General features: G+C 38.1%; 1 protein-coding gene and 1 pseudogene across 2 annotated transcripts; both read right to left on the bottom strand.

The window, feature by feature from the left end:
* Positions 1–334: 334 nt before the first annotated feature.
* Positions 335–11378, bottom strand: LOC143849388 (putative disease resistance protein RGA3 pseudogene; annotated as a pseudogene). Its single transcript, XR_013235662.1, has 3 exons — positions 9810–11378; positions 7666–9776; positions 335–377 (listed from the first exon to the last, which is right to left on the bottom strand). The product of XR_013235662.1 is annotated as a putative disease resistance protein RGA3 pseudogene (transcript).
* A 12889-nt stretch (positions 11379–24267) lies between these two features.
* On the bottom strand, positions 24268–24900 carry LOC143850427 (uncharacterized). Its single transcript, XM_077359680.1, has one exon. It carries the CDS (start codon positions 24898–24900, stop codon positions 24268–24270), a length of 633 nt encoding a protein of 210 aa, XP_077215795.1.
* Between the last annotated feature and the right edge of the window lie 265 nt (positions 24901–25165).

Below are 25165 nucleotides of genomic sequence, written 5' to 3'. Positions count from 1 at the left end.
GGAAAACAAAGAAAAGTACAACAAACACTCCACCTAGGAATAGAAATCAAAGGGCCCAAAACAGAGCATAAATTCAATGAAGCATCTAAGGTAAATTCATCCTAGTTAGGGTTCCTTTTGTCTCAAACAAGTCTTCTTTTTTTTTTTTTGAGAAAATTAACGATTTCATTTTAAAAGAGCAAAGCATACAATGAAGAGGGGAAAAGATGTCCCAAACAAGTCATAATCTACTTTATATTAGGCAAAGACTAAGAAAAAAAATTTGAGATACAATGAAAAAATTAAAGAAATGATTGGATTGGGGAGAAGAAAGTGCTGTAATTTTCACCTTGTCTTTTCTTTTAATTTTCATGGATGAGTGTCCTTTCTTTATGAACCTGAAATTCAAGTAAAATTAACTATTTCTTTGTTTTGTAACAAAGTGTAAGAAAGAAAATGAGGAAATGAAAAGAGATACAGAGAGATTGAGGTTTACTATTCTTTAAAATAAATAATGGAGTGAATTCTATTCATATTCAGGGATCATTCTTTTTTTTGGGTAGGTAAGCTAGGATATAACCTCCAACCTCTTTATCATTCTTTATTTGGCAGGCCCAGACTAAAAGAGTAGATGAGATTTTGAAATAAATTGGAGAAAGTTAAGGGCAATAAAACGTTGCAACTAAGAAAGATCAATTGAAGGATTTTAAGTTAACATGTGTGTGAGTGTGTTTATCAAAAAAGAAGTCAATATGGCACTGTGTTTGCATGTCTGTGTTTTTAATTTTTCTTAATAAGCAAAAAAAAATAAAAATCAATGTGTGTGTGTGAGAAAGAGAGAGATAGAGACAGGCACAGGCAAATTGGAAAATTATTTCAATGTTGATGCTAATTTCTAATAGAAGTTGGTGCAATAAATGCAAGAGAGAATCCTTGTAATAAATGCAAAAGAGAATCCTTTAGATACCACTCCATCTTCTTATAGAATGAAATGATGTCAAGGAACGACTAATGAATAGAAATCTCAATAAAAATCCATGTTGGCTTGTTTGACTTAGTTAAAGTTAATTGTGCATGGATCATAGTTACACACATTGATCAAATTGTTAATATAGACACTTCTTTTCTTTTGGATAAGCTGAAATAAATTGAAAAAGGAGAACAGAGAAAAATAAAACAAAAACTACACCACGGCACAAAACCACTGAAGGAAACGAAAAGGAAATCACATAAGAACCAAAGCAGCCTGAACAGTGCTTAAATTCAACAATGTGTACTCGGTAAATTCATCCCAGTTGGATTCTTTTTGTTATAAAAAAGGTAACAATTTATTGTAGACTATTAGGTAACTAAATTTGAAAATAAATGAAGAAAATGTAGAAACCACTCTACTAGCATCATATCAACTATTGTGAGATTTGATTTTGCAGAAGAAAAATTCAACCCAGACATACAACAAAGAAAAACATTTAACCTACTTCGAACCATGTAAGACAGAATTTGTATGGGCAGCTAAATTTCTTTGAGTAGATGTTTTTTCCAGTATCATGTTGTTCCATTCTAATCCATAGAACTAGAACAAAGAGCATTCTAGTAGCATCACATCGACTAATTTCGAATTTGATTTTAGATTAAAATAACTCAACCTGGACATACCAACAAAGCAAGCATTTAAACCTGCTTTAAACCGGTTTTGTTCCATACTAAGCAAAAAAACTAGAATAGAGAGTTTCGAATTTGGGTTTTTGTTTACTGATTGTAAGTAATAGAAGTATGCATCTATACGAATGCATTCATTTTTTAATATCTTTTGACGTTCTTAAGCATTACTAATTTGAATGTTAGGTATGTATGTGTTACTTGTCTCGTCTCTTGAGATTTTACGTGCACTAATGTGGTTGCCGTATTTTATTGATCAAGAATTTCAAAAGTTTTTACTGCATGAATGCTTAGGCACATTCAACAGCTATTGTCAGATCAAACTGGAGTAAAAGAAGTGTAAATGAAAAAATCTTCTAATATACACAAAACCAAAATGCATGAACAATAACTGTATCTGTTGGGATCAACAAATAGCCAAGCCTGATATCCCTACACATTAGCAGATGGAGGTTGTCTTTGGTGACTGATTTAGCACCTCCTAATCTTAAAATACTTATGCATCACTGAGACTAACTTAATTAGGAGTAAGAAATATAACCCAAACTTGTGGTGATTGAAGTGTATCTCTTTTCTCAGAAAATAAGAAAAAATTGAGCACATGCAACATAATGGGCTTTAAACCATTTTTGTGTACTGTTATAAAAAAAATCAGAAGAAAAGGGGCTGAGATATTAGTAAATAATTTTGAGATTTAATGAGAAAATCAGTTAATGTTTGGGTTGGAGAAGAAAGTCATTGGATTTTTGCTTTGTCTTATTGTTTTCATTTTTCATGGATAGGTGCACTTTCTTTATGAACTTGAAATTCCAATAAAATGTGTTTCTGTGTGTGAGGGGAAGATTCAAGATGAAAAATTAACAGAGTTTTGATGCTCAGTTCTAACAGAAGTTTAGGGAATGTAATCAATTGCAAATGAAATCATCAATCAAATAACATTTAAAGCAAACCAATGCTAAATAAAAAGAAAGAAGATTTGAAGAGTTGCTACAAGATCAATTAATAGGAATGATACCATAGAGTTCAAAACAGAGCATAAATTCAATGAAGCATGTAAGGTAAATTCATCCTAGTTAGGGTTCCTTTTGTCTTAAACAAGTCATAATCTAGTGTTAGGTTCCTTTTGTCTTAAGACAAGAAATTTTGAGATATAATGAAAAATTAAAGAACCTGAAAAACAAATCTCTTTATGAGCCTGGAATTCCAGTAAAATTAACTGTTTCCTTTGTTTTGTTTTGAAAGAGAGAAAATGAGGAAATGAAAAGAGATAGAGAGAAATTGAGGTTTACTATTCTTTAAAATAAATAATGGATTGAAATCTATTCATATGATTAATAAAATCCAAGAGCCCTAATTTGAACCTAAAATTTCAGTAAAATTAACTATTTCTTTGTTTTGTAACAAAGTGTAAGAGAGAATGAGGAAATGAAAAGAAATTGAGGTTTACTATTCTTTAAAATAAATAATGGAGTGAAATCTATTCATATGCAAGGATCATTCTTTTTTTTGGGTAGGTAAGCTAGGATATAACCTCCAACCTCTTTATCATTCTTTATTTGCCAGGCCCAAACTAAAATAGCAGATGAGAATTTGAAATAAATTGGAGAAAGTTTAGGGCAATAATACGTTGCAACTAAGAAAGATCCAATGAAGCATTTTAAGTTAACATGTGTGTGTGTGTGTGTTTATCAAAAAAGAAGTCAATATGGCACTGTGTTTGCATGTCTGTGTTTTTAATTTTTCTTAATAAGCCAGGAAAAAAAATCAATGTGTGTGTGTGAGAAAGAGGGAGAGATAGAGACAGAGGCACAGGCAAATTGGAAAATTATTTCAATGTTGATGCTAATTTCTAATAGAAGTTGGTGCAATAAATGCAAGAGAGAATCCTTGTAATAAATGCAAAAGAGAATCCTTTAGATACCACTCCATCTTCTTATAGAATGAAATAATGTCAAGGAACGACTAATGAATAGAAATCTCAATAAAAATCCATGTTGGCTTGTTTGACTTAGTTAAAGTTAATTGTGCATGGATCATAGTTACACACATTGATCAAATTGTTAATATAAACACTTCTTTTCTTTTGGATAAGCTGAAACAAATTGAAAAAGGAGAACAGAGAAAAATAAAACAAAAACTACACCACGGCATAAAACCACCGAAGGAAAAGAAAAGGAAATCACATAAGAACCAAAGCAGCCTGAACAGTGCTTAAATTCAACAATGTGTACTCGGTAAATTCATCCCAGTTGGATTCTTTTTGTTATAAAAAAGGTAACAATTTATTGTAGACTATTAGGTAACTAAATTTGAAAATAAATGAAGAAAATGTAGAAACCACTCTACTAGCATCATATCAACTATTGTGAGATTTGATTTTGCAGAAGAAAAATTCAACCCAGACATACAACAAAGAAAAACATTTAACCTACTTCGAACCATGTAAGACAGAATTTGTATGGGCAGCTAAATTTCTTTGAGTAGATGTTTTTTCCAGTATCATGTTGTTCCATCCTAATCCATAGAACTAGAACAAAGAGCACTCTAGTAGCATCACATCGACTAATTTCGAATTTGATTTTAGATTAAAATAACTCAACCTAGACATACCAACAAAGCAAGCATTTAAACCTGCTATAAATCGGTTTTGTTCCATACTAAGCAAAAAAACTAGAATAGAGAGTTTCGAATTTGGGTTTTTGTTTACTGACTGTAAGTAATAGAAGTATGCATCTATATGAATGCATTCATTTTTTAATATCTTTTGACGTTCTTAAGCATTACTAATTTGAATGTTAGGTATGTATGCGTTCCTTGTCTTGTCTCTTGAGATTTTACGTGCACTAATGGGGTTGCCGTATTTTATTGATCAAGAATTTCAAAAGTTTAGGGCAATAATACGTTGCAACTAAGAAAGATCCAATGAAGCATTTTAAGTTAACATGTGTGTGTGTGTGTGTGTTTATCAAAAAAGAAGTCAATATGGCACTGTGTTTGCATGTCTGTGTTTTTAATTTTTCTTAATAAGCCAGGAAAAAAAATCAATGTGTGTGTGTGAGAAAGAGGGAGAGATAGAGACAGAGGCACAGGCAAATTGGAAAATTATTTCAATGTTGATGCTAATTTCTAATAGAAGTTGGTGCAATAAATGCAAAAGAGAATCCTTGTAATAAATGCAAAAGAGAATTCTTTAGATACCACTCCATCTTCTTATAGAATGAAATGATGTCACGGAATGACTAATGAATAGAAAGCTCAATAAAAATCCATGTTGGCTTGTTTGACTTAGTTAAAATTAATTGTGCATAGATCATAGTTACACACATTGATCAAATTGTTAATATAGACACTTCTTTTCTTTTGGATAAACTGAAACTAATTGAAAAAGGAGAACAGAGAAAAATAAAACAAAAAGTACACCAAGGCACAAAGCCACTAAAGGAAAAGAAAAGAAAACAACTTAAGAACCAAAGCAGCCTGAACAGTGCTTAAATTCAACAATGTGTACTCGGTAAATTCATCCCAGTTGGATTCTTTTTGTTATAAAAAAAGGTAACAATTTATTGTAGACAACTATGTAACTAAATTTGAAAATAAATGAAGAAAATGTAGAAACCACTCTACTAGCATCATAGCAACTAATGTGAGATTTGATTTGGGAGAAGAAAAGTTCAACCCAGTCACCCAGACATACAAGAAAGAAAAACATTTAACCTACCTCAAGCCATGTAAGACAGTATTTTGTATGGGCATCTAAAATTTCTTTGAGTAGATGTTTTTTCCAGTATCATGTTGTTCCATCCTAATCCAGAGAGCTAGAACAAAGAGCATTCTAGTAGCATTACGTCAACTAATTTCGAAATTGATTTTAGATTAAAAATATCTCAACCCAGACATACCAACAAAGCAAGCATTTAAACCTGGTTTAAACTTGTTTTGTTCCATACTAAGCTAAAAAACTAGAATAGAGAGTTTCAAATTTGGGTTTTTGTTTACTGACTGTAAGTAATAGAAGTATGCATCTATATCAATACATTCATTTTTTAATCTCTTTTGTGGTTCTTAAGCATTACTAATTTGAATGTTAGGCATGTATGTGTTCCTTGTCTCGTCTCTTGAGATTTTACATGCACTAATGGGGTTGCCGTATTTTATTGATCATGAATTTCAAAAGTTTCTACTGCATGAATGCTTAGGTAAATTCAACAGCTATCGTCAGATCAAATTAGAGTAAAAGAAGTGTAAATGAAAAAATCTTCTAATATACACAAAACCAAAATGCATGAACGATAATTGTATGTGTTGGGATCAACAAATAGCCAAGCCTGATCTAGCACCTCCTAATCTTAAAATACTTATGCGTTAGTGAAACTAACTTAATTAGAAGTAAGAAATATAACCCAAACTTGTGGTGATTGAAGTGTATCTCTTTTCTCAGAAAATAAGAAATTAAAAAAAAAAAAATTACAAAAAATTGAGCACATGCAACAAAATGGGCTTTAAATCATTTTTGTGTACTGTTATAAAAAATAAGAAGAAAAGGGGCTGAGATAATAGTAAATAATTTTGAGATTTAATGAGAAAATCAGTTAATGTTTGGGTTGGAGAAGAAAGTCATTGGATTTTCGCTTTGTCTTATTGTTTTCATTTTTCATGGATAGGTGCACTTTCTTTATGAACTTGAAATTCCAATAAAGTGTGTGTGTGTGTGTGTGTGTGTGTGTGTGTGTGTGTGTGTGTGTGTGTGTGTGTGTGTGTGTGTGTGAGGGGTAGAATGAAGATGAAAAATTAACAGAGTTTTGATGCTCAGTTCTAACAGAAGTTTAGGGAATGTAATCAATTGCAAATGAAATCATCATTCAAATAACATTTAAAGCAAACCAATGCTAAATAAAAAGAAAGAAGATTTGAAGAGTTGCTACAAGATCAATTAATATGAATGATACCATAGAGTTCAAAACAGAGCATAAATTCAATGAAGCATGTAAGGTAAATTCATCCTAGTTTGGGTTCCTTTTGTCTTAAACAAGTCATAATCTACTGTATGGGAAGACTAAGACAAGAAATTTTGAGATATAATGAAAAATCCTAGAACCTGAAAAAAAAATCTCTTTATGAGCCTGGAATTCCAGTAAAATTAACTGTTTCCTTTGTTTTGTTTTGAAAGAGAGAAAATGAGGAAATGAAAAGAGATAGAGAGAAATTGAGGTTCACTATTCTTTAAAATAAATAATGGATTGAAATCTATTCATATGATTAATAAAATCCAAGAGTTTTGATGCACAGTTCTAACAGAAGTTGGCATAATAAATTCAAGAGGGAAACCTTTAGAGTGTAGACACAATTTCATCTTCTTATAAGTATAGGGAATGTAATCAATTGCAAATGAAATCACGAATCAAATAACATTTAAAGCAAACCAACACTTAATAAAAAGGAAGAAGAGTTGAAGAGTTGAATGCCTAAAAACCCAACACTCCACCCAAGGAACATAAATCAAAGGGTCCAAAACAGAGCATAAATTCAATGAAGCATAAAAGATAAATTCATCCCAGTTAGGGTTCCTTTTGTCTCAAACAAGTCATAATCTACTGTATATTAGGCAAAGACTAAGACAAAAAAAATTGAGATATAATGAAAAAATTAAACAAATGATTGGATTGGGGAGAAGAAAATGGGGTAATTTTCACTTGCTTTTTCTTTTAATTTTTCATGGATGAGTGTCCTTCTTTATGAACCTGAAATTCCAGTAAAATTAATTATTTCCTTTGTTTTGTAAGAAAGTGAAAGAGAGAAAATGAGGAAATGAAAAGAGACAGAGAGAAATTGAGGTTTACTATTCTTTAAAATAAATAATGGATTGAAATCTATTCATATGATTAATAATATCCAAGAGCCCTAATTTGGGATTGAACCTCTAGCTCAATGGTTAAGGCTTTTTCATCAACCTGGAGGTCGGAGGTTCAATCCCATCTTACATACCAAAAATAAATAAAACAAAAGCCAAGAGGAGAGACAGTCGTGTACCTTCTCCAGAGTAGTCTTCAAACCCACGAGTAATTTATCCATATTCTGGGGATGTGTGAGATATTGGGCCAATATTGGCCTCCGTCCTTTTGACACTGTTTCTCTACTTCCGGACAGCCATAAATATGTAATCTCTGAAGCGTGGTGGGCAGCCCTTCCTCCGGCAAGGAAAGGAGTTGAGGACACCGACCAATGAACAATGTTTCAAGGGAGGTGGAGTTCTTCAACATCCCCTTGGGCAGGGATTTCAGATTATCACACGAATTGATACCGAGGGTTTTAAGCGTGAGGGGCAGTAGCATGCTTGGAGAGAATTCGAGTTGTGAACATTCAGAAATATCCAAGGTTTGGAGGGATGTAAGGTTGTTAGAAAAGATCTCAACATTATCAACTTCGAGATATGTAAGCATGTCGAGCGTTCCCTCTGGAAACTGCTGCATTAGAGGGCACTTTTCAATTGTCATTGTACGGAGGCCGATGATGTTTGGTAATGACTCTAGTTGTGGACAGTTAGTAATAGATAATTGTTCGAGGGAGGTGAGGTTATTACCCATCCCCTTGGATAGGGATTTGAGATTAGGACAGTCGTAGATCCTGAGAGATGTAAGCGCGGTGGGTAGCTCCTCCTCGCCTGCCAATGACTCCAATTGCGGACAATTTCTAATTACCATTTCTTTGAGCGATGTAAGGTTGTTGAAAATCCCCTCTGGCAAGAATGGGCATTGAGTAACCAAGTCCAGATGTTGGAGGGAACTCAGTTTTCCTAGCCCCCTTGTAGGCGTACACTTGAGGGTATCACAACCGTTGGATATATCGAGAGATCTAAGCGTGATGGGAAGGCCATCCTCGTCGTCTCCCAATGACTCGAGTTTAGGACACCGCTCAATTTTTAAATATTGGAGAGAAGGAAGGTCATGCAACCCGACCTCCTTTGGCCAAGACACCAACTCATTACAGTCACTGACATGCAATTTCTCAAGTACGGTTAAGGGTTGAAGAAATCCAGGGGGTAAGGATATCAAGCCTTTAATATAGCAAATTTGTAATGACTTTAGAGTAGTGAGGCAAGGAACCGAGGCCAATACCATCTCATTACAGTCTCCTAATTCCAAATTATTAATGGATGGGAGGTGGGGAAATCTCTGCAGCTTAGGACAATCTGATATTTTTAGTGTACCAAGGCATGGCATGTCCCCTTCCCTTGCTCCACACCATTCCTCCAAATTCGGCATGTCTACAAGCTCTAACTCCTCCAATGATGGAAAACCCTAAATAATCTTATTGGACCCACCAATATACTCACCTTCAATATGTTTCAATCCATCCATTCCATTAATCTCGAGCTTCTTGAGGAAAGGTAGCTGTCCAAGGGGTGGAAGTTGTTGGCAATTCAAACATTGAACGAGACTAACAGTGTTCAGATTCGTCAAATTACCACTCATCATCCACCTTGGGAAACTAACACCACCATATGATAAAATCTTTAGGGTTTTGACGTTGGTGTGAGGTTGGAGGCTTTCAAGTACCTCCTCATCAACTGCAGCATCTCGTGGATTATCACTGCTCCATTCCAACGTCAACTCATCAAGGTGCTCTTTCTTCTTCAAATTGGCTTCTTTGCCCTCCTTCTCATCTATCACATTCTCCAAATTTGAAATGCGAATACGTCCCCTCAACTCTGTCAAGTTCTTTAACTCCCTTATTCCACATCCACTTTCTTTGCCCACAACAAATATAGTCAGTGTTTGAAGACTTGTTAATTTCCCAAGTTCCGGCGGCGTAGAAATCTTACAACCCTTCAAAGCGAGATGCCGTAAGTTAATTAGGTTGCTGGTGGACTTTGGTAGCTCAGCAAGTTGATGGCAATAGCAAAGTTTCAGTGTTTGCAGATTATAGAGGCTAGCAATTGATTCAGGCAAGGTTGCAATAGTCGTAGAAGAGAGATCAAGGTACCTCAAATATTTTAATTCTCCAATAGAATCCGGCAAATCTCTTACACAGCTATGACTCAAATCTAACACCCGTAAGCATCTCAATTTTAGGAAGAAATCATGAGAAACTTGCTTAGTGAGTGTTTCGTACCTTGGCAGTAGTAGAAATGTGCGCAACCTCTCAGATTCATGAAAGGACTCGAAAATTCCTTAGTGTTCACTGCGTTGCCATACTGATGCATGACGAGCCTTTGCAGCGACATTCCAAGAGTCAACGCTATTTTTTATTCTGAAGTATTCATCACCAGAAACGGAATGTGCAAGGTCATGATTTAAGTCATGCATCTTGTAGAACCATCTAAAATATTGAAAGAAGGACCTTGACATCAACTCATCAAAATACTCGAAACCTATGTCTTCCAGTCGCTTCCTTCCTTCAGGTTGGATAAATCCTTCTGCAATCCAAAGTTGGATTAGAGTGTCCTTGTCAAATTCATAATCCTTTGGAAACAGGGAGCAATACACAAAGCATTGTTTCAGACATGCAGGCAAGTGATCGTAGCTAAATTTTAGTAATGGAATAATATCATTTCTCATCTTTGATATTTCCCACATTTCACTTTCAAGGATATTCTTCCACTTGTTCTCATTGGTATTTGAACGTAAGAGACCTCCAAGAGCTTCTATTGCCAAAGGCAACCCATTGCACTTTTTCACGATCTTCTTTCCAATTGCTACTAAGTTCAGAGGTACATCTGAGCTTCCCACTATGAATGCCCGTCGTGTAAACAAGGACCAGCTGTCATCCTCATCTAAACAACCCAAATTATAAGCAGGAATAGTGCCCATGATTCTTGAAACCTCTGAACTTCGAGTAGTTATTATAATTCTACTTCCGTTTGCCCCAGAACTGAATGGGGACTGTAGCCTATCCCAGTCACTATGATTCTCATTCCATACATCATCTAGGACGAGTAAAAATCTCTTGCCACTCAATTCTTCCTTGAGGCTAACTTGAAGTGGATCGATTTCGTTAAGTTCACAAGGTTTCTTTGTCACTGATTCCATAATTGCTTTTGTTAGTCCACGTATATCAAAATCGTCAGAGACGCAGACCCATTCTTGAACTGGAAAATGATCTCCCACCCTTTTATCATTGTAAATAAACTGGGCGAGAGTTGTCTTTCCGAGGCCCCCAATGCCGACAATCGGAATAACAGAGATATCCTTGGATGACGACGATGACGATGATGACGATGATGCAAATTCATCCAACAGCAATTTTACTATCTCCTCTTTATCGTTAACCCGGCCGCATATTTTTGATTCATCCACTAACGAGCTCATCTGTGGTTGCCTTTTTATTTCAGGCCGCCTCCCTGCATCTCCTTGTTTCAGATGAAAGTGATGCCTATCCTGTCCAATCTTATCCAATCTCTCCCGAATTTCTTTGATCTTATGTCCTATCTCATGTCGAAACTTAACTGGGTTGGAAGTAAAACAAGAGAAGCATAAGCTGCGCACCTGCTTCCTGTTACTGGTTTGGATATTTCCTTCCAATTTTGATCGGAGCACTTCAGTTGTAAACTCGTCCTCTACATTATCTGCATCGTAAGCAACATCCTTAAGCTCCCGAAGCCAATTTTTCACTGCATTACTGCTTACTTGCTGTTCTTCAGCATCTTGAAGCACAGCTTGAATTGCAGATAATGTGGTGGATAGGTTTTTGACCGCTTCATCAACACCCCATAGTAATTTAATCTCTTGTATGACTGAATCCATCAATTTGCCAACGATTGTATCAACAAGAGGAGACAGTAATAGATCGGCCATACCTTCTTCCTGTATTGGAGAGAAGAACCAGAGAAAGAAGCAACGAACTAACAAATCGTGATTCAAAAAGAAAAAGCAAGTTTAGAGCAGTATGAACTCAAAACGCCTCTGTTTTTTTTAGCACAGAGAGCCTCTTGCAGTGGGGAAAAACAAGTAATGGATCATTCTTTTGACGTAAAATGGGTGTAAAACAAATTTTACACAGGAAGAAAAGTAAGTTTAAAAAGATGCAATAATTCATCTTTGAGATTTATGTGGCGAGCAAGGAGCACCACACAAAGGAAAAAAAATCTAGCTACATTTCCTACACGTTTTTATCATGGTCAGAAGATTAGAAAACTAAGAAATAATGACCAACAATCGGATATAGATTGATCTGAATCGTTGGGCCTTGCTTTGGATCTCCTCTACATGCCCCAAAATTCATACAAATCTTTCCCCAAAATTCATACAAATCTTTCCATCTTGACCTCACATAGACTTGTCAACAATAGCAAGATCCATCAAATTCATACTAGTCGTCCATCTCGAATCGATAGTAAAGCAAGAGTCGAGAGATTTTTACCAATCAAATGGGCAGCACTAGTTAATGTCATTGTTCCGTGTGGCCGACAAGGAAAATCAAACAATAGCAGCCCACTTTAAAAAAGCAAAGTTTGATTGTGGCCAACACTGCATTTAAAGTCAAAGATGCAATAATTCATCTACCCCACTCAAGTGCTCAAGCCAACGAGCACCACAGGTTAGAAAAAATCTTGGTACCAGTTAGGCAAAAACAAGATTAGAAGTTTAGAACTTGGATAATAGCTAGTCTACAACATGATAATGTTTACCCTCTGTTTCTTTCAAAAAATCAATTATATTTAGGTCTCTCCAAGAAAAGCTAAGTAGTCGATTTTTTAGGCCTTAATCTTAATGTTTGGCAAGGGCATATAGTTTAAACTTTTAACCGAAATTTTGGAAACTTCGAAAAAAAAAAAAATTTATAAAAATAATATTATAATGAAATTTCGGTCGAATATCCTAAACGATTAATTAATTTCTTTTTTTTGCCGAAGTTCGGCAGAAATTTCAGTTTCAACGAAGGCCAAAACTGGGACCGAAACCGAAATTTAAATCCATGGGCATGAGACCATGACCATTGGCCTAGCCTCATGGCCCTTTAGATCGAAGGTCTAGATAGTAGATGCAAGTCCAAATATGTGACCTGATTTTGATGAGAAGATTGATCTTGATAGTTTATGTATCCAAAGTCTGCAAGGGCAGTTAGGACATACGGAAAAGCTCATAAATATCATAAAAGAAAAACAATAAACCAATCCAAGGAACAATTTTCCATGCTTACCAAACAAGTTCAAACTTTTCCTCAAAAACAAAGAAATATTCAAATTTGCAAAATAAAGTTATGGAAAAAGAGTTAGCCAGTCTTTAGAGAACTTATTTTCGAGGGTACAATCGAGAAAGGTACAGTCAATTCTGTATTTCTGTGGATGTATGGGATCATCTTTGTTTATGGATTGTGGCACAACAGGACAGGAAACGGGCCCCATTGTGACTAGTCGATCACCCCCAATTAACTTAGCTTAGTTTTCCAGGCTATGATGATCACATGTGACCATCCAGGTGTCATGTTTCAACGTAGAATCAATCAAATGCTATTTTCTCACCAACCCATTTAGTTTTTTTTAATTACCTGTGTCTTGGTAGAGTAGTGGTCAAGTGATCTCCTCGTAAAATAGGAAAGAAGTCTTTGTTTGGTTGCACAAAAGCCTGGCTTTTGTAGCCGCCAGTTTTACTTGAGTTTTGGGTGCCACATCATCAATATGCTATGTTTGGTTGGCATTAGACGAATGAATCCTCCTTGTGCAGTGACATGTCACCCATGTCTTCTACTAACAAAATACAAGCAAAGGACTCCAAAAATGTGATTTTTTTGCTTGGATTTTTTTGGGAATGATGTTCTCTCTCTCTCTCTCTCTCTTACTTTTTTCTCTATCTATATATTGGTAATGATGCCTCCTACCAGTACTCTACTTGGTTGACAAGCAAAAACTACCTACCAATATTCCACAATGTAAGTTCCAGGTAATTGCTTGCAGCCAAACATAGCCCTTCTTTTATACTTGAAAAGTGGTGTGTACTTACAATCATGGCCGACAAGGAGCATCACACTATAGTAACCGACTTAATGAAAAGCAAGCTTGATTGTGCCTACACTACATCGAGACACCACACATTAGAAAAAAGTATAGATCGATTGAGAAGCTCGAAAACAAGATTAGAACTCTAAGGCTCAATTTTGTATTTTGAGAACCGATTGTGAGTCCAAAACTGATTATTGGACTCAAATTTATGTTTAATTTTTAGTCCATTAATCAGTTTTGGACCCACAATCAGTACTCAAACTCCAACACAATCAGGGCATAAGATAACCAGGAAGCTGACATTAGAAATGTATTGAGAGATGCAAAATCTGCAATAACTAATTAATTCAACTTATAAGACTCAAAGTAGCGAGATGATAAATTTGTACCCCCGTAGGATAATTCGCACCCCTCTACTATGAATTGACATAAAAAAGCGTAAAAAAGAAGGTTATGTGCAAGACTTTTAATGCTCTTTGACATCGATTCCCGTTAAAGGGGTGTGAATTATCCAAGAGGGGTGCAAAATTATCATCGCCATTCAAAGTATTTAGAAATATTGATAAGGATGAAGATACATTCATCAATGGAGGTTCCAAGTGAGCACCACATGTGTTCATCTGATAGGATCCGTCAATCCGACCCCACCTTGATCAAATGACTTTAGCCTCTTCGTTCTATTGGGCCTCATTTAGACTGTTTGTTTTAGATTTTGAGAATTGATTTGAGTCCGAAAACTGATTATTGGGCTGAGAATGGAGTTAAATTTTTAGTTCGATAATTAATTTTGGACTCGGTCAATTCTCAAAATCCAAAACTAAAGGTGCCTAAACTGTTGATTTCATAGGACTTAATCTTAAGGAAAAGATGTGTAGTTTGCAAACCTAGAGTTAAGAGAGAAATTGCTAGACGGTGTCTCTTAGGCTATTTTTTAATGTGCAATGTTCATATGATAGGATCCATTGATCCGACCTACCAAAAAATTGTTGATTGGGATGTTCGTTCAACCAAGACGCAGAGAAAGAAGCAACGAACTAACAAATCGTGATTCAAAAAAAAAAAGAAGCAAGTTTAGAGCACTAAGATGGTTGCTTCTCTAGAACTGATAATAACTCTGAAAGCCTCTGGTTTTATTTAGCATAGTGAACCTCTTGCAGAGGGTAAAAACAAGTAATGGATCATTATTTTGACGTAAAATGGGTGTAAAACAAATTTTACACAGGAAGAAAAGTAAGTTCGATTGTGACTGCCAGACCAAAAAGAAAAAGATGCAATAATTCATCTTTGAGATTTATGTAGCAAGCCAAGGAAAAAAAATGTAGCTAAACGTTCTTATCATGGTAAGAAAATTAGAATACTCTTTATTGCTTGCAAAAACTAAGAAATAATGACCAACAATAGGAAGAAAAAGTAAGTTTGATTGATCTGAACTGTTGGGCCTTGCTTTGGATCTCCATGCCCCAAAATTATTGCAAATCGTCGATTCTTGACATCACGTGGACTGGTATGAAATGGATGGCTCCCATAAGTTAAAGATGGGACCCATAATGCTCTAGGGATCTCATAGTCAATTGATCTGAACCGTTCACTTGATCGAACTTGCTTTGGATCTCCTTTACCTGCCCCAAGACTCATACAAATCTTTCTATCTTGACCTCACATGGACTGTCAAAAATAGCAAGACCCATCAAATTTATACTAGTCGTCCATCTCAGTTCAATTGTAAAGCACGAGTGGAGAGATTTTTACCAATCAAATGGGGCCCATTTGAGCGCTAATTAATGTCAGTGTCCCGTGTGGCCGACAAGGAGAATCAAACAATAGCAACCCACTTTAAGAAAAGCAAAGTTTGATTGTACCAACACTGCATTAAAAGTCAAAGATGCAATAATTCATCGACCCCACTCACGTGATCAAGCCAACAAGCACCACACGTTAGAAAAAAGCCAGCGTAGAGGGCTCACTTGAAGAGAGAAAAAATCTTAGTACGAGTTTAATCCCTGGTCACGAGAAAACTTAGATCAATACTGGAATCAAATGGATGAGCTTCAAAAACAAGATTAGAACTCTAAGATAATAGCTACTCTACAACATGAAAATGTTTACACTCTTTTTGTTTTTTAAATCAATCATGTTTAGGGCTTTCCAAGAAAAGCTAAGTCGTTGATTTTTGGGCATGAATCTTAATGTTTGGCATGGGCATAGTTTTAACCGAAATTTCGCAATTTCCCAAAATTTTGGAAATTTAAGAAGTTTCAGCTGAAATCTCGGGAAATTTAATATTTTAAAAAGAAATTTAATATTTTTTCAAAATTTTGGTTGAAATTATAGAACTTACCTAAATGATTAATTAAGTTTTTTTACTAAATTTCGGCCTAAATGGATTGAAACCGGAATTTAAATCCATAAGCATGACACCATAACCATTGGCCTAGCCTCGTGGCCCTTCAGATCGACGGTCTAGATAATAGAAGCAAGTCCCCATATGTGACCTGATTTTGATGAGAAGATTGATCTTGATAGTTTATGTATCCAAAGTCTGCAAGGGCAGTTGGGACATACGGAAAAGCTCAAAAGTATCATAAAAGAAAAGCAATAAACCAATCCAAGGAACAATTTTCCATGCTTACCAAACAAGTTCTAAATTTTCCTCAAAAACAAAGAAATATTTAAATTTGCAAAAGAAAGTAATGGAAAAAGAGTCAGCCAGTCGTTAGAGAACTTGCAGTCAAGTCTGTGGATGTATGGGATCATCTTTGTTTATGGATTGTGGCACAACATGAAGGGAAGCGGGCCCCATTGTGACTTTAATGGCTTTTGACGTTAATTCCCGTTAAAGGGGTGTGAATTATCCAAGAGGGGTGCAAAATTATCATCGCCCTCCGAAGTATTTAGAAATATTGATGAGGATGAAGATATATTCATCAATGGAGGTTCCAAGTGAGCACCACATGTGTTCATGTGATAGGATCCGCCAATCTGACCCCATCTTGATCAAATGACTTTAGCCTCTTCGTTTTATTGGGCCTCATTTAGACTGTTTGTTTCGGATTTTGAGAATTGGTTGAGTCCGAAAACAGATTATTGGACTCAGAATGGAGTTAAAATTTTAGTTCGATAATTAATTTTGGACTCAGTCAATTCTCAAAATCCAAAACAAAAGATGCCTAAACTATTGATTTCATAGGCTTTAATCTTATGGACAAGATGTGTAGTTTGCAAACCTAGAGTTAAGAGAAAGAAATTGCTAGACGGTGTCTCTTAGGCTCTTTTTTAATGTGCAATGTTCATAGGATAGGATCCATTGATCCGACCTACTAAAAATTTGTTGATTGGGATGTTTGTTCAACATGAGGCTAGGACCGCGTATGCGGTCAACTAGACATATCGTTCAGGTTCACACAGTGGCAACCGAGGGCACAAGAGTCATTTCGCACCTCTTCCAGAAAAAAAATCATAGAACCCGTGCGCTAATAGGAAACCTAGCTCGCGGCTCGGATATGTATGGAAACCGACTTCTTAGGCAAGTCAGTCAATCACAAGGACTCCATTAAAGCTAATTTTTCCAAACTACCAGGGACTAGTCTCTCAAAGGGGGACCAAACTCCAAAGTATGCATCACACAACCACACCATTTGTTTCTCTTCAAGCTCTCCCTGCCTTTAGCATTTAATTTAAACTGTTTGGTATTCCATTCTGACTTGAGTATCAGAGCGTGCTCCTGTGTCCAAACACCGGGTCCTTTAATGAATTCTCAGTGATCGCAAGTCATCCTAAACAGCGAAGCTCATCTACAACGCTCAACCTAGGCTCAAGTCCAGATTTCAGCATCAACCGACACCAATAGATAGATTGTTTTGATCACCGAACGGTTGGACCACCCACTTTTAATATACCTTTGCTGCCGGTGTTTTTCCTTGAAAAAAATCTACACGTAAAATATCACATTTTAAGGTTTCTTTGCATTTTTTTTCCCCGAGACAACTTGCAAACCGTACATTGGAGAGTTTCTATATGATGCACAGACAAACCATTTAAAGAAAAATTATGAGTAGGTGAAGTGGAACCCGTTCAATGATCCAAATAATTTATTTGTTAGGCCTAGTTATGATGGAGCATGTATCAAAATCTACTCACGCCGAAAAATTCTCATACTCCAATGGGGTTGTTAGTGGGCAGTGAAAAAACAAAGAAGCAACGAATTAGGTTCTCACATGGGAAGGTTAGAATCGCGATGAGAGTTGATTTTGTTGCATGGCCTAGCCATAACAAGGGCCAGATCCCATCCAGAGTAGGCCCCTCACAGTTTATAAATCGGGGTGTGTCAATTGATGCATTGACATATATATGCAACGATGTACCTTTGATATGGATATATTGATGAAGGTGTTAAAAAATATGTTGTTACACATATCATTGTCAATCTAATATATTGCATTTATATCAGACCCTTCAACTTATGTATTTGAGATTTACAAAACGATAAAAAAGTGTATTATATATTTGAGATGCACTTCTACTTACAATAGGTTTCACATATTGACCCTAGTTTACTTTCATGTAGCCTTTACAAGTAAGCCTAATTCACCATCTCATTTGACCGTTCACAAGTAGGCTCCACTAATACAATCATATAGACTCACAAGTAAATCCCTATTATACTATCATTTGAGCCCGCAAGTAAAACTATATACATTTTAAGTTTCATACACTAATTTGTTTATCTAGACAAATTTGACATCAGGTTTCTTCATTTTCAGTCTTAGTTCATGGACTACCAGACTCATCATCCCGCCTATTCGACGATCAGCTATAAGAGATGATGTATTCTCTCAGGTTATGGGAGAGGAGAGACATGGCCGAGTATGGAGCCCTATAGAGTGATAGAGAAAGACCGCAGAAGCTCAAAAGACAAATGAGATAGAATAGCAGCGCACATTGATGCAAGAACAATGGGCAAACATTCTGTTGAATTTTAGGGGTAACAATCAGTTAATATTTTAATTATGTTTAGTATGATTAAGTTTAAAATTTGTTATTTTACAGATTGATTAATGCATCTATCTTATTAGGAATTTGCTAGGGGCCATCACAAAAGGCATTTCGAGGACTGGCGGTTGCATGAGAGGGCAACCACATAGCCTCTGTTTTCTTCTTATTCATTTAATTCATCCTAATTGGCCGCTCTCTCATGCAACACCCGGTCCATGAAATGCCATATGCGATTGTCCTTAGGAAATCCCATCTTATTATATGGTAAGTTCCGAACGCTGCTACTCGATGGTTAGATGAACCACTCTCTTCTGCAAGTCACGCAGTTCCCTCCCCTATCGAGATATATATGTTGATATTTTTACCTAGAATAATGTCAATACTTGACAAGTATGATTAATTATCTTAAATAACTATCATCATATACCCTCAATTGCTTAGGTTGTTATGATTGGCCTCACACGACATGATGTGGAAGTGGCACACAATATTTTCTTTAGACAGAAGATCCAATGGCAGAAGTTGGGGGCACACCATTCGGACACAGATTCTGTGTAGTCACTATTAAAGTACCCTTGGTTCATGATGAAGTAAGACCGTTTGGAAGGTTCAAAACCATAAGAGATGTCGTTGGAGCAAATGTCGCTTGGGTTTTTGCATTTTTAAGTAATGTTCATTTACTTATTGATGCATGATGAGCCTTTATTGACATGAATAATTATTTATCGATATATATATTTTTTGGTTTATTTTGTTCGCAGGTTCAATGTAATCCAAGTAGTTGAGTCGTACTTTTTTATTTTTTGAGTTTTGATTTTGGTTTTGAGTGTGGTGTTTGATTGGCTTTGACTATCAATTGTTTTGGTGTTTGTGTTTAGCTTTTTTTTGTTAAAATATGTATAAAATGATTTTTTGGTGGTTTAATATATTTGAATTGTGAATTCTTCATGTGTTTTAAGGAATATTGGCTCTATATTAGTGTGGATTTTAGTTTTTCAGTTTTGGTTTACATTCATATACCTATTTTGGAAGTACTTATGCTTGATGAATTTGAGCCAACAAGTGCAATGAAGAAAGACTTGGTGCCAACAAGAGAAATGAACCAAGAGGTGAAATTTTGTATTTGTAAAAGCCCTCCTCAAAACCAGTAAGATGTAGCTGAGCTTCCTTTTTAGAGAAACTTGGTGCCAACAAGAGAAATGAACCTAGACGTGAAATTTTGCATTTGTAAAAGCCCTCCTCAAAGACAGTAAGATGCTACTGACCTTCCTTTTTTATTTTTATTTCTTCTCTTCTCTTCTCTATATCTATCTTATTGTTTGATATACTTCTTTGCAATCATCTTTCCTCGAATGCATTGATAGGAGAGTTGCCATTAAAACTTTCAAAGCTATCTATGCTAAGAAATCTATCAGTACAACAATTCTCATTGAACTTCATTTATCATTTGGAATTGTATTACTTTTTGATAATAAATTGTCTGATTTCTCTTCACTACAACGCAGAGGGTGGAAGGTGGCATGGGAAGAATTACGCGCGGCAGAATCTTTCGATCACATAAAACAAATTTTTTTCTTCCAGACAAATTGAAATTCAGAAGTTTAAGAGAACTTTACCCCAAGATTATCGAAAAGATAAGCACTACTTGATCCACTCACCGCTTGGTGTTTGGTGTTTCTGAAACACAAACTCTTTAGAAGTTGTAGTAGTGGCTCCTTGAGTTGCACGAATTGAAGGATGAAGATATTGAGAACCGATCTTGAGATCCAATCCCAAGTGTATGTTGAAATCCTTTCGCCCTTTTTGTTTTTCTCAAAACTAGAAGTGAGAGAGAGAGAGAGAGGGGAAATGGGAATTGTGTATGTAGTAAAGGAGGATGGACGTCTACGAGCATTACAATTGCATATCCAACCCACTCTTTCCATTTTATAGGATTTCATGGTGAGAAATCGTTTCCCACTTGAATTCCTATTCTTTTAGAATAGGGAAAATGAACAATGGGGGACAAACTTTCACTAGAATTTTGAACGGTGGGGATCCCAGGTTTTCAAAACCTATCCGATGGGTGACAAAGTACAGATTCTGACATGGACAATGACCAAAATGCCCTTTCACTTATGCTACACGGCTCTTCTTCTACTTTTTATTTTTCTACTTTTTTCCAACTATTTTCACGGTCTTCCGTAGCTATATGAATTGCAGCTTGATTGTCACAATACAGCTGAGCTGCAGCAGATGAAGAGAAACCAATCTCTGAAAGGAGAGAACGTAACCAAATAAGCTCCCCGCTGGTATGAGACATAGCACGATACTCTGATTCTGCACTCGACTTGGAGACTATGTCCTGCTTCTTACTTTTCCACGACACTAGATTGCCACCAACAAAGGTGCAATATCCAGTGGTAGATCTCCTATCTGCTGGAGATCCTGCCCAGTCTGCATCACAGAAGCCTTCTACTCGGGTATGACCAAGCTTCTTGAATAGGAGTCCTTTCCCTGCTGCTTCTTTCAAGTAGCGAAGAATCTGAATCACTGCTGCCCAGTGACAAGTACGGGGTGAGCTCATATGTTGGCTGACTGAGCCAACAGCAAATGATATATCTGGACGAGTGACTGTAAGGTATATGAGCTTACCCACCAGCCTCCTATATCTGCTAGGGTCATCTAATAAATCTCCTTCTTCTGGAAGAAGTTTCCCATTTGGGTCCATGGGAGCAGACGCAGGTTTCACTCCAAGGTGACCTGTCTCCTCAAGAAGATCTAGTACATATTTCCTCTGTAAGAGGGAGAGACCTCTAGTAGAATATGCAACCTCAATGCCTAGAAAGTATCTGAGACGACCCAAATCTTTGGTTGAAAACTCGTTCTGCAAGAAGGTTTTCAACCTGCGTATCCCCTCTGAATCACTGCCTGTAATGATGATGTCATCGACATATACTATCAATAGCACACAACCAGTAGTGGAATGAGAACTGAAGACGGAGTGATCAACTGTACATTGCTTCATGCCATAGTGCATGATAGCATCACTGAATCGTCCAAACCAGGCTCTAAGAGACTGCTTGAGACCGTATATAAACTTCCGCAACCGACATACTGAGGAGGACATCGCCCCCTGAGCAACATACCCAGGAGGTTGCTCCATATACACCTCCTCAGTAAGCTCACCATGTAAAAAGGCATTCTTGACATCTAACTGATGCAGAGGCCAGTCATGTGTAACTGCAAGAGATAGAAGAACACGAACAGACGGAATCTTAGCGACCGGCAAAAAAGTCTCTAAATAATCAACACCAAAGGTCTGAGTATAGCCTTTTGCCACCAACCGCGCCTTAAGGCGCTCAATAGTACCGTCAGGTAAGTGTTTGACGGCATAAACCCAGCGACAACCAACTGGTCGAGCCCCAGGAGGAAGAGGAACTAACTCCCATGTCTTATTGGCCTGGAGGGCCTCTATCTCAAGATCCATGGCCGCACGCCATCCCAAATGATCAAGTGCAGCTGGTAAAGACTGTGGCAAAGAAACAGAGGACAAAGACGAAACAAAACCCCTAAACATCGGGGTGAGAGAATCATATGAAATAACAGAGGAAATCGGGTGAGCAGTACTGTGGAACGAGTACGAGAAGCAATGGGAGAATCTGAAGTAGGAGTAGGAGAGATAGGTACCTGAGATGTGGGGGGTGTGATCTCCGGCTGCAAGGACAATGGCGCAGGCGGAGGAGGATGAGCTGTAGATCTCGGTCGACGAGGATGAGCTGTAGATCTCGGCCGACGAGGATATGTCTGCGGAGGAGCGGGAGGAGGAGCCTCAGTAGCCTCAGGAGCCTGTAGTGAAGAGGAGGGATCACAAACAGGAATAGTCTCAGGAACTAATACAAGAGGGGAGAGGAGAGGAGCCTGAAGGGTGGGGAGGGGAAGAGGAAGGTCCGAGTCAGGACCTGTGGAAGGAGTCTCATGAGAAGATACAAAGTAGGACTCAGACTCGAAGAATGTGACATCGGCAGACACAAAGGACCGACTCATGCGAGGACTGTAACAGTGATAACCTTTCTGGGTACGGGAGTACCCAAGAAAGATGCATCGTTCAGCCCGAGGGTCCAGCTTATCAAAGCCAGGACCAAGGTGGTGAACAAAACACACACACCCAAAGACCCTAGGGGTGATAGGAAAGGGGTCATGACCAGGGTATAACACATCAAAGGGGGAAGAGCCACCAAGAACCGAAGATGGAAGCCGGTTGGCAAGGTGGCATGCAGTAAGAACAGCATCACCCCAATAGCTCTTGGGAACTCGCATCTGAATAAGAAGAGAGCGAGCCCCATCAAGTAAAGAGCGCATCTTCCTTTCAGCCACACCATTCTGCTGAGAGGTGTGAGCACAGGAAGACTGGTGGAGAATACCCCAACTGGAAAGAAAATCCTGGAACCCATAGGTAGTGGAGAAATATTCTCTAGCATTATCTGTGCGCAAGCATTTGAGGGTACAATCAAACTGATTTGTAACCTCAGAATGAAAAGTACGAAAAGCAGAGAAAACCTCAGAACGATCGTGAAGCAAATACAGCCAAGTCATGCGAGAATAGTCATCAATGAAAACAACAAAATATCTATATCCAAAAATAGAAGGAGTTCTCAGGGGACCCCATACATCAGAGTGCACTAAAGCAAAAGGGTGCGAGGCCCGACTAACAAGCCTAGAGGGAAAAGACACACGGTGGTGTTTTCCAAGTTCACAGGCCTCGCACTGAAAAAACTGAATAGGAACAGAAACTATAGAGGTGCACCGTAAGCACTCAATGCATGGATGACCAAGGCGGCAGTGCCACTGGTAGGCGTCGACAGAACTTTGTAAAATGGTACGGGGGGACCTTCATCCAGACGATACAACCCATCTACCTCACGTCCTTTACCAATCGTCCTCCCAGTCGCAATATCCTGTAATAAGCAATAAGATGGATAAAATGAGACATAGCAGTTAAGATATTTAGTGAGTTGACTGATTGAAAGTAAGTTAAAGGGAGACTGGGGAACACAAAGCACAGAGGAGAGGGTAAGACCAGGGTAGGGAGAGGTACTCCCTGTACCAGAAATGGGAGTAGTATGGCCATCAGCGAGGGTCATAGACTGAGAGGAAAGAGGGTGAAAAGACCTGAGTGATGATAGAGTACCAGTCACATGGTTCGAGGCTCCCGAATCAATGATCCAGGAGCTCGAGCTACTGAGAAGAGAGGCAGGAGTGCTACCTGGCTGTGCAAAGCCAGCACTGGGAGGATGGGCGGCCAAGCGTAGGCGCTGGAGCTCATCATAGTCGGCCTGAGTGAAAGACGGTACAGCTGGGCTGGAGCCAGAGGAAGATGCTCGAGGATCAGAGTCGTCCAGAGTAGAAAGGTGCGCTGATCGCCCGAACTGAGATGGCGGCGGGGGACGACGCTCAGGATGTAGCACATAACAGGTCTCATCACGGTGGCCCTCGCGCCGGCAATGTGTACAATATGGACGAGGTCGGCCACCATATCCCCTGCCACTAGATAAATCCGTAGCCATGGTACGTCCGCCACGACTAGAGTCACGGCCACGGCCTCGGCCAAACATCCCACCACCACGGGCAGGACGATCTCCCACTGCATATGCCGCGGTAGCATGACCATCAAAAACAACAGGAGTAAGAGAGGCTCCACCTAGACACTGTTGTGCCCGCTGTTAGACCTCCTCGAGGGAAGGCATAGTGCCAGAACCATAAATCTGCTGGCGAAAAAACATAAACTCGGGGCCCAAGGTCTCGAGAAACTGAACAACGCGAAGCTGATCCCGCTGCCGAGCGGCGACGGCTAAGTCTGTCGTCAAGGGCAGAAAAATGTCAAGCTGCTGACAGTGAGAGACGAACTGACCATAATATGTAGAAAGAGGGGTGTCACCACGCCGAAGATGCATCCATGCAGAATATGTGGCACTAATACGGGAGAGGTTACCAACGCCTGAAAACATAACCGCAGTATGATCCCAAATCCTCTTTGCAGTCGGAAGCAGCATCATAGTCCCTGAAATCTGTGGGATCATACTCTGCCAGAGTAAACTACAGATATGAGCATCATCCATTTCCCACTGCTCATAAGTGGGATCCAAAGCCGCAGGAGGGTCACGACGTATGGTGTAGACCTTCCTTTTGGCAATAAGATAAACTTCCACCGCCATTTTCCAATTCATGTAATTGGAACCATCAAGCTTGACCGTGGTCATCGGGAGGAAGGAGGCATCACCCGATGAATGGGAAATAGGGGTAGAAGAAGAAGAGGTTTGCCCGAGAGAGGGATTGTCTACAATAGGAGGATCCATAGAAGGAACGAAGGAAAAATAGACAACACACGACGTCAAAGTAAGGGACAAGAGAAATGAGAAGGCCCCTAGGGCATAAAGAGACCACTATGTGTGGTGAGAGAATGTGGCGCGACTCCGACGAAGGAGAGGAGAAAAAAAAGACATAATAGGGCCTCTAGGGCATAAATGGAGAAGATGAAACGTCAGAGTCGCGGAGTGAAGAAGAAAAGAGGGGCGGAAGAAATTTAGACCATAGAGAGAAAGAGGGTTAGAACTTAGGGTG

Source organism: Tasmannia lanceolata, unplaced genomic scaffold (genome assembly GCF_043159265.1).
Source record: "Tasmannia lanceolata isolate RefF3 unplaced genomic scaffold, GAP_Taslan_0.1 ptg000018l, whole genome shotgun sequence".
NCBI classification, from domain to species: domain Eukaryota; kingdom Viridiplantae; phylum Streptophyta; class Magnoliopsida; order Canellales; family Winteraceae; genus Tasmannia; species Tasmannia lanceolata.
The sequence above is the reverse complement of the archived record's forward strand: the minus strand, read 5'-3'. Positions and strand labels throughout refer to the sequence as shown.

What these genes read in the sequence shown, in the direction of transcription:
- LOC143850427 (XM_077359680.1), bottom strand. Translation starts at nt 24,900, where the DNA reads ATGGATCCTCCTATTGTAGACAATCCCTCTCTCGGGCAAACCTCTTCT.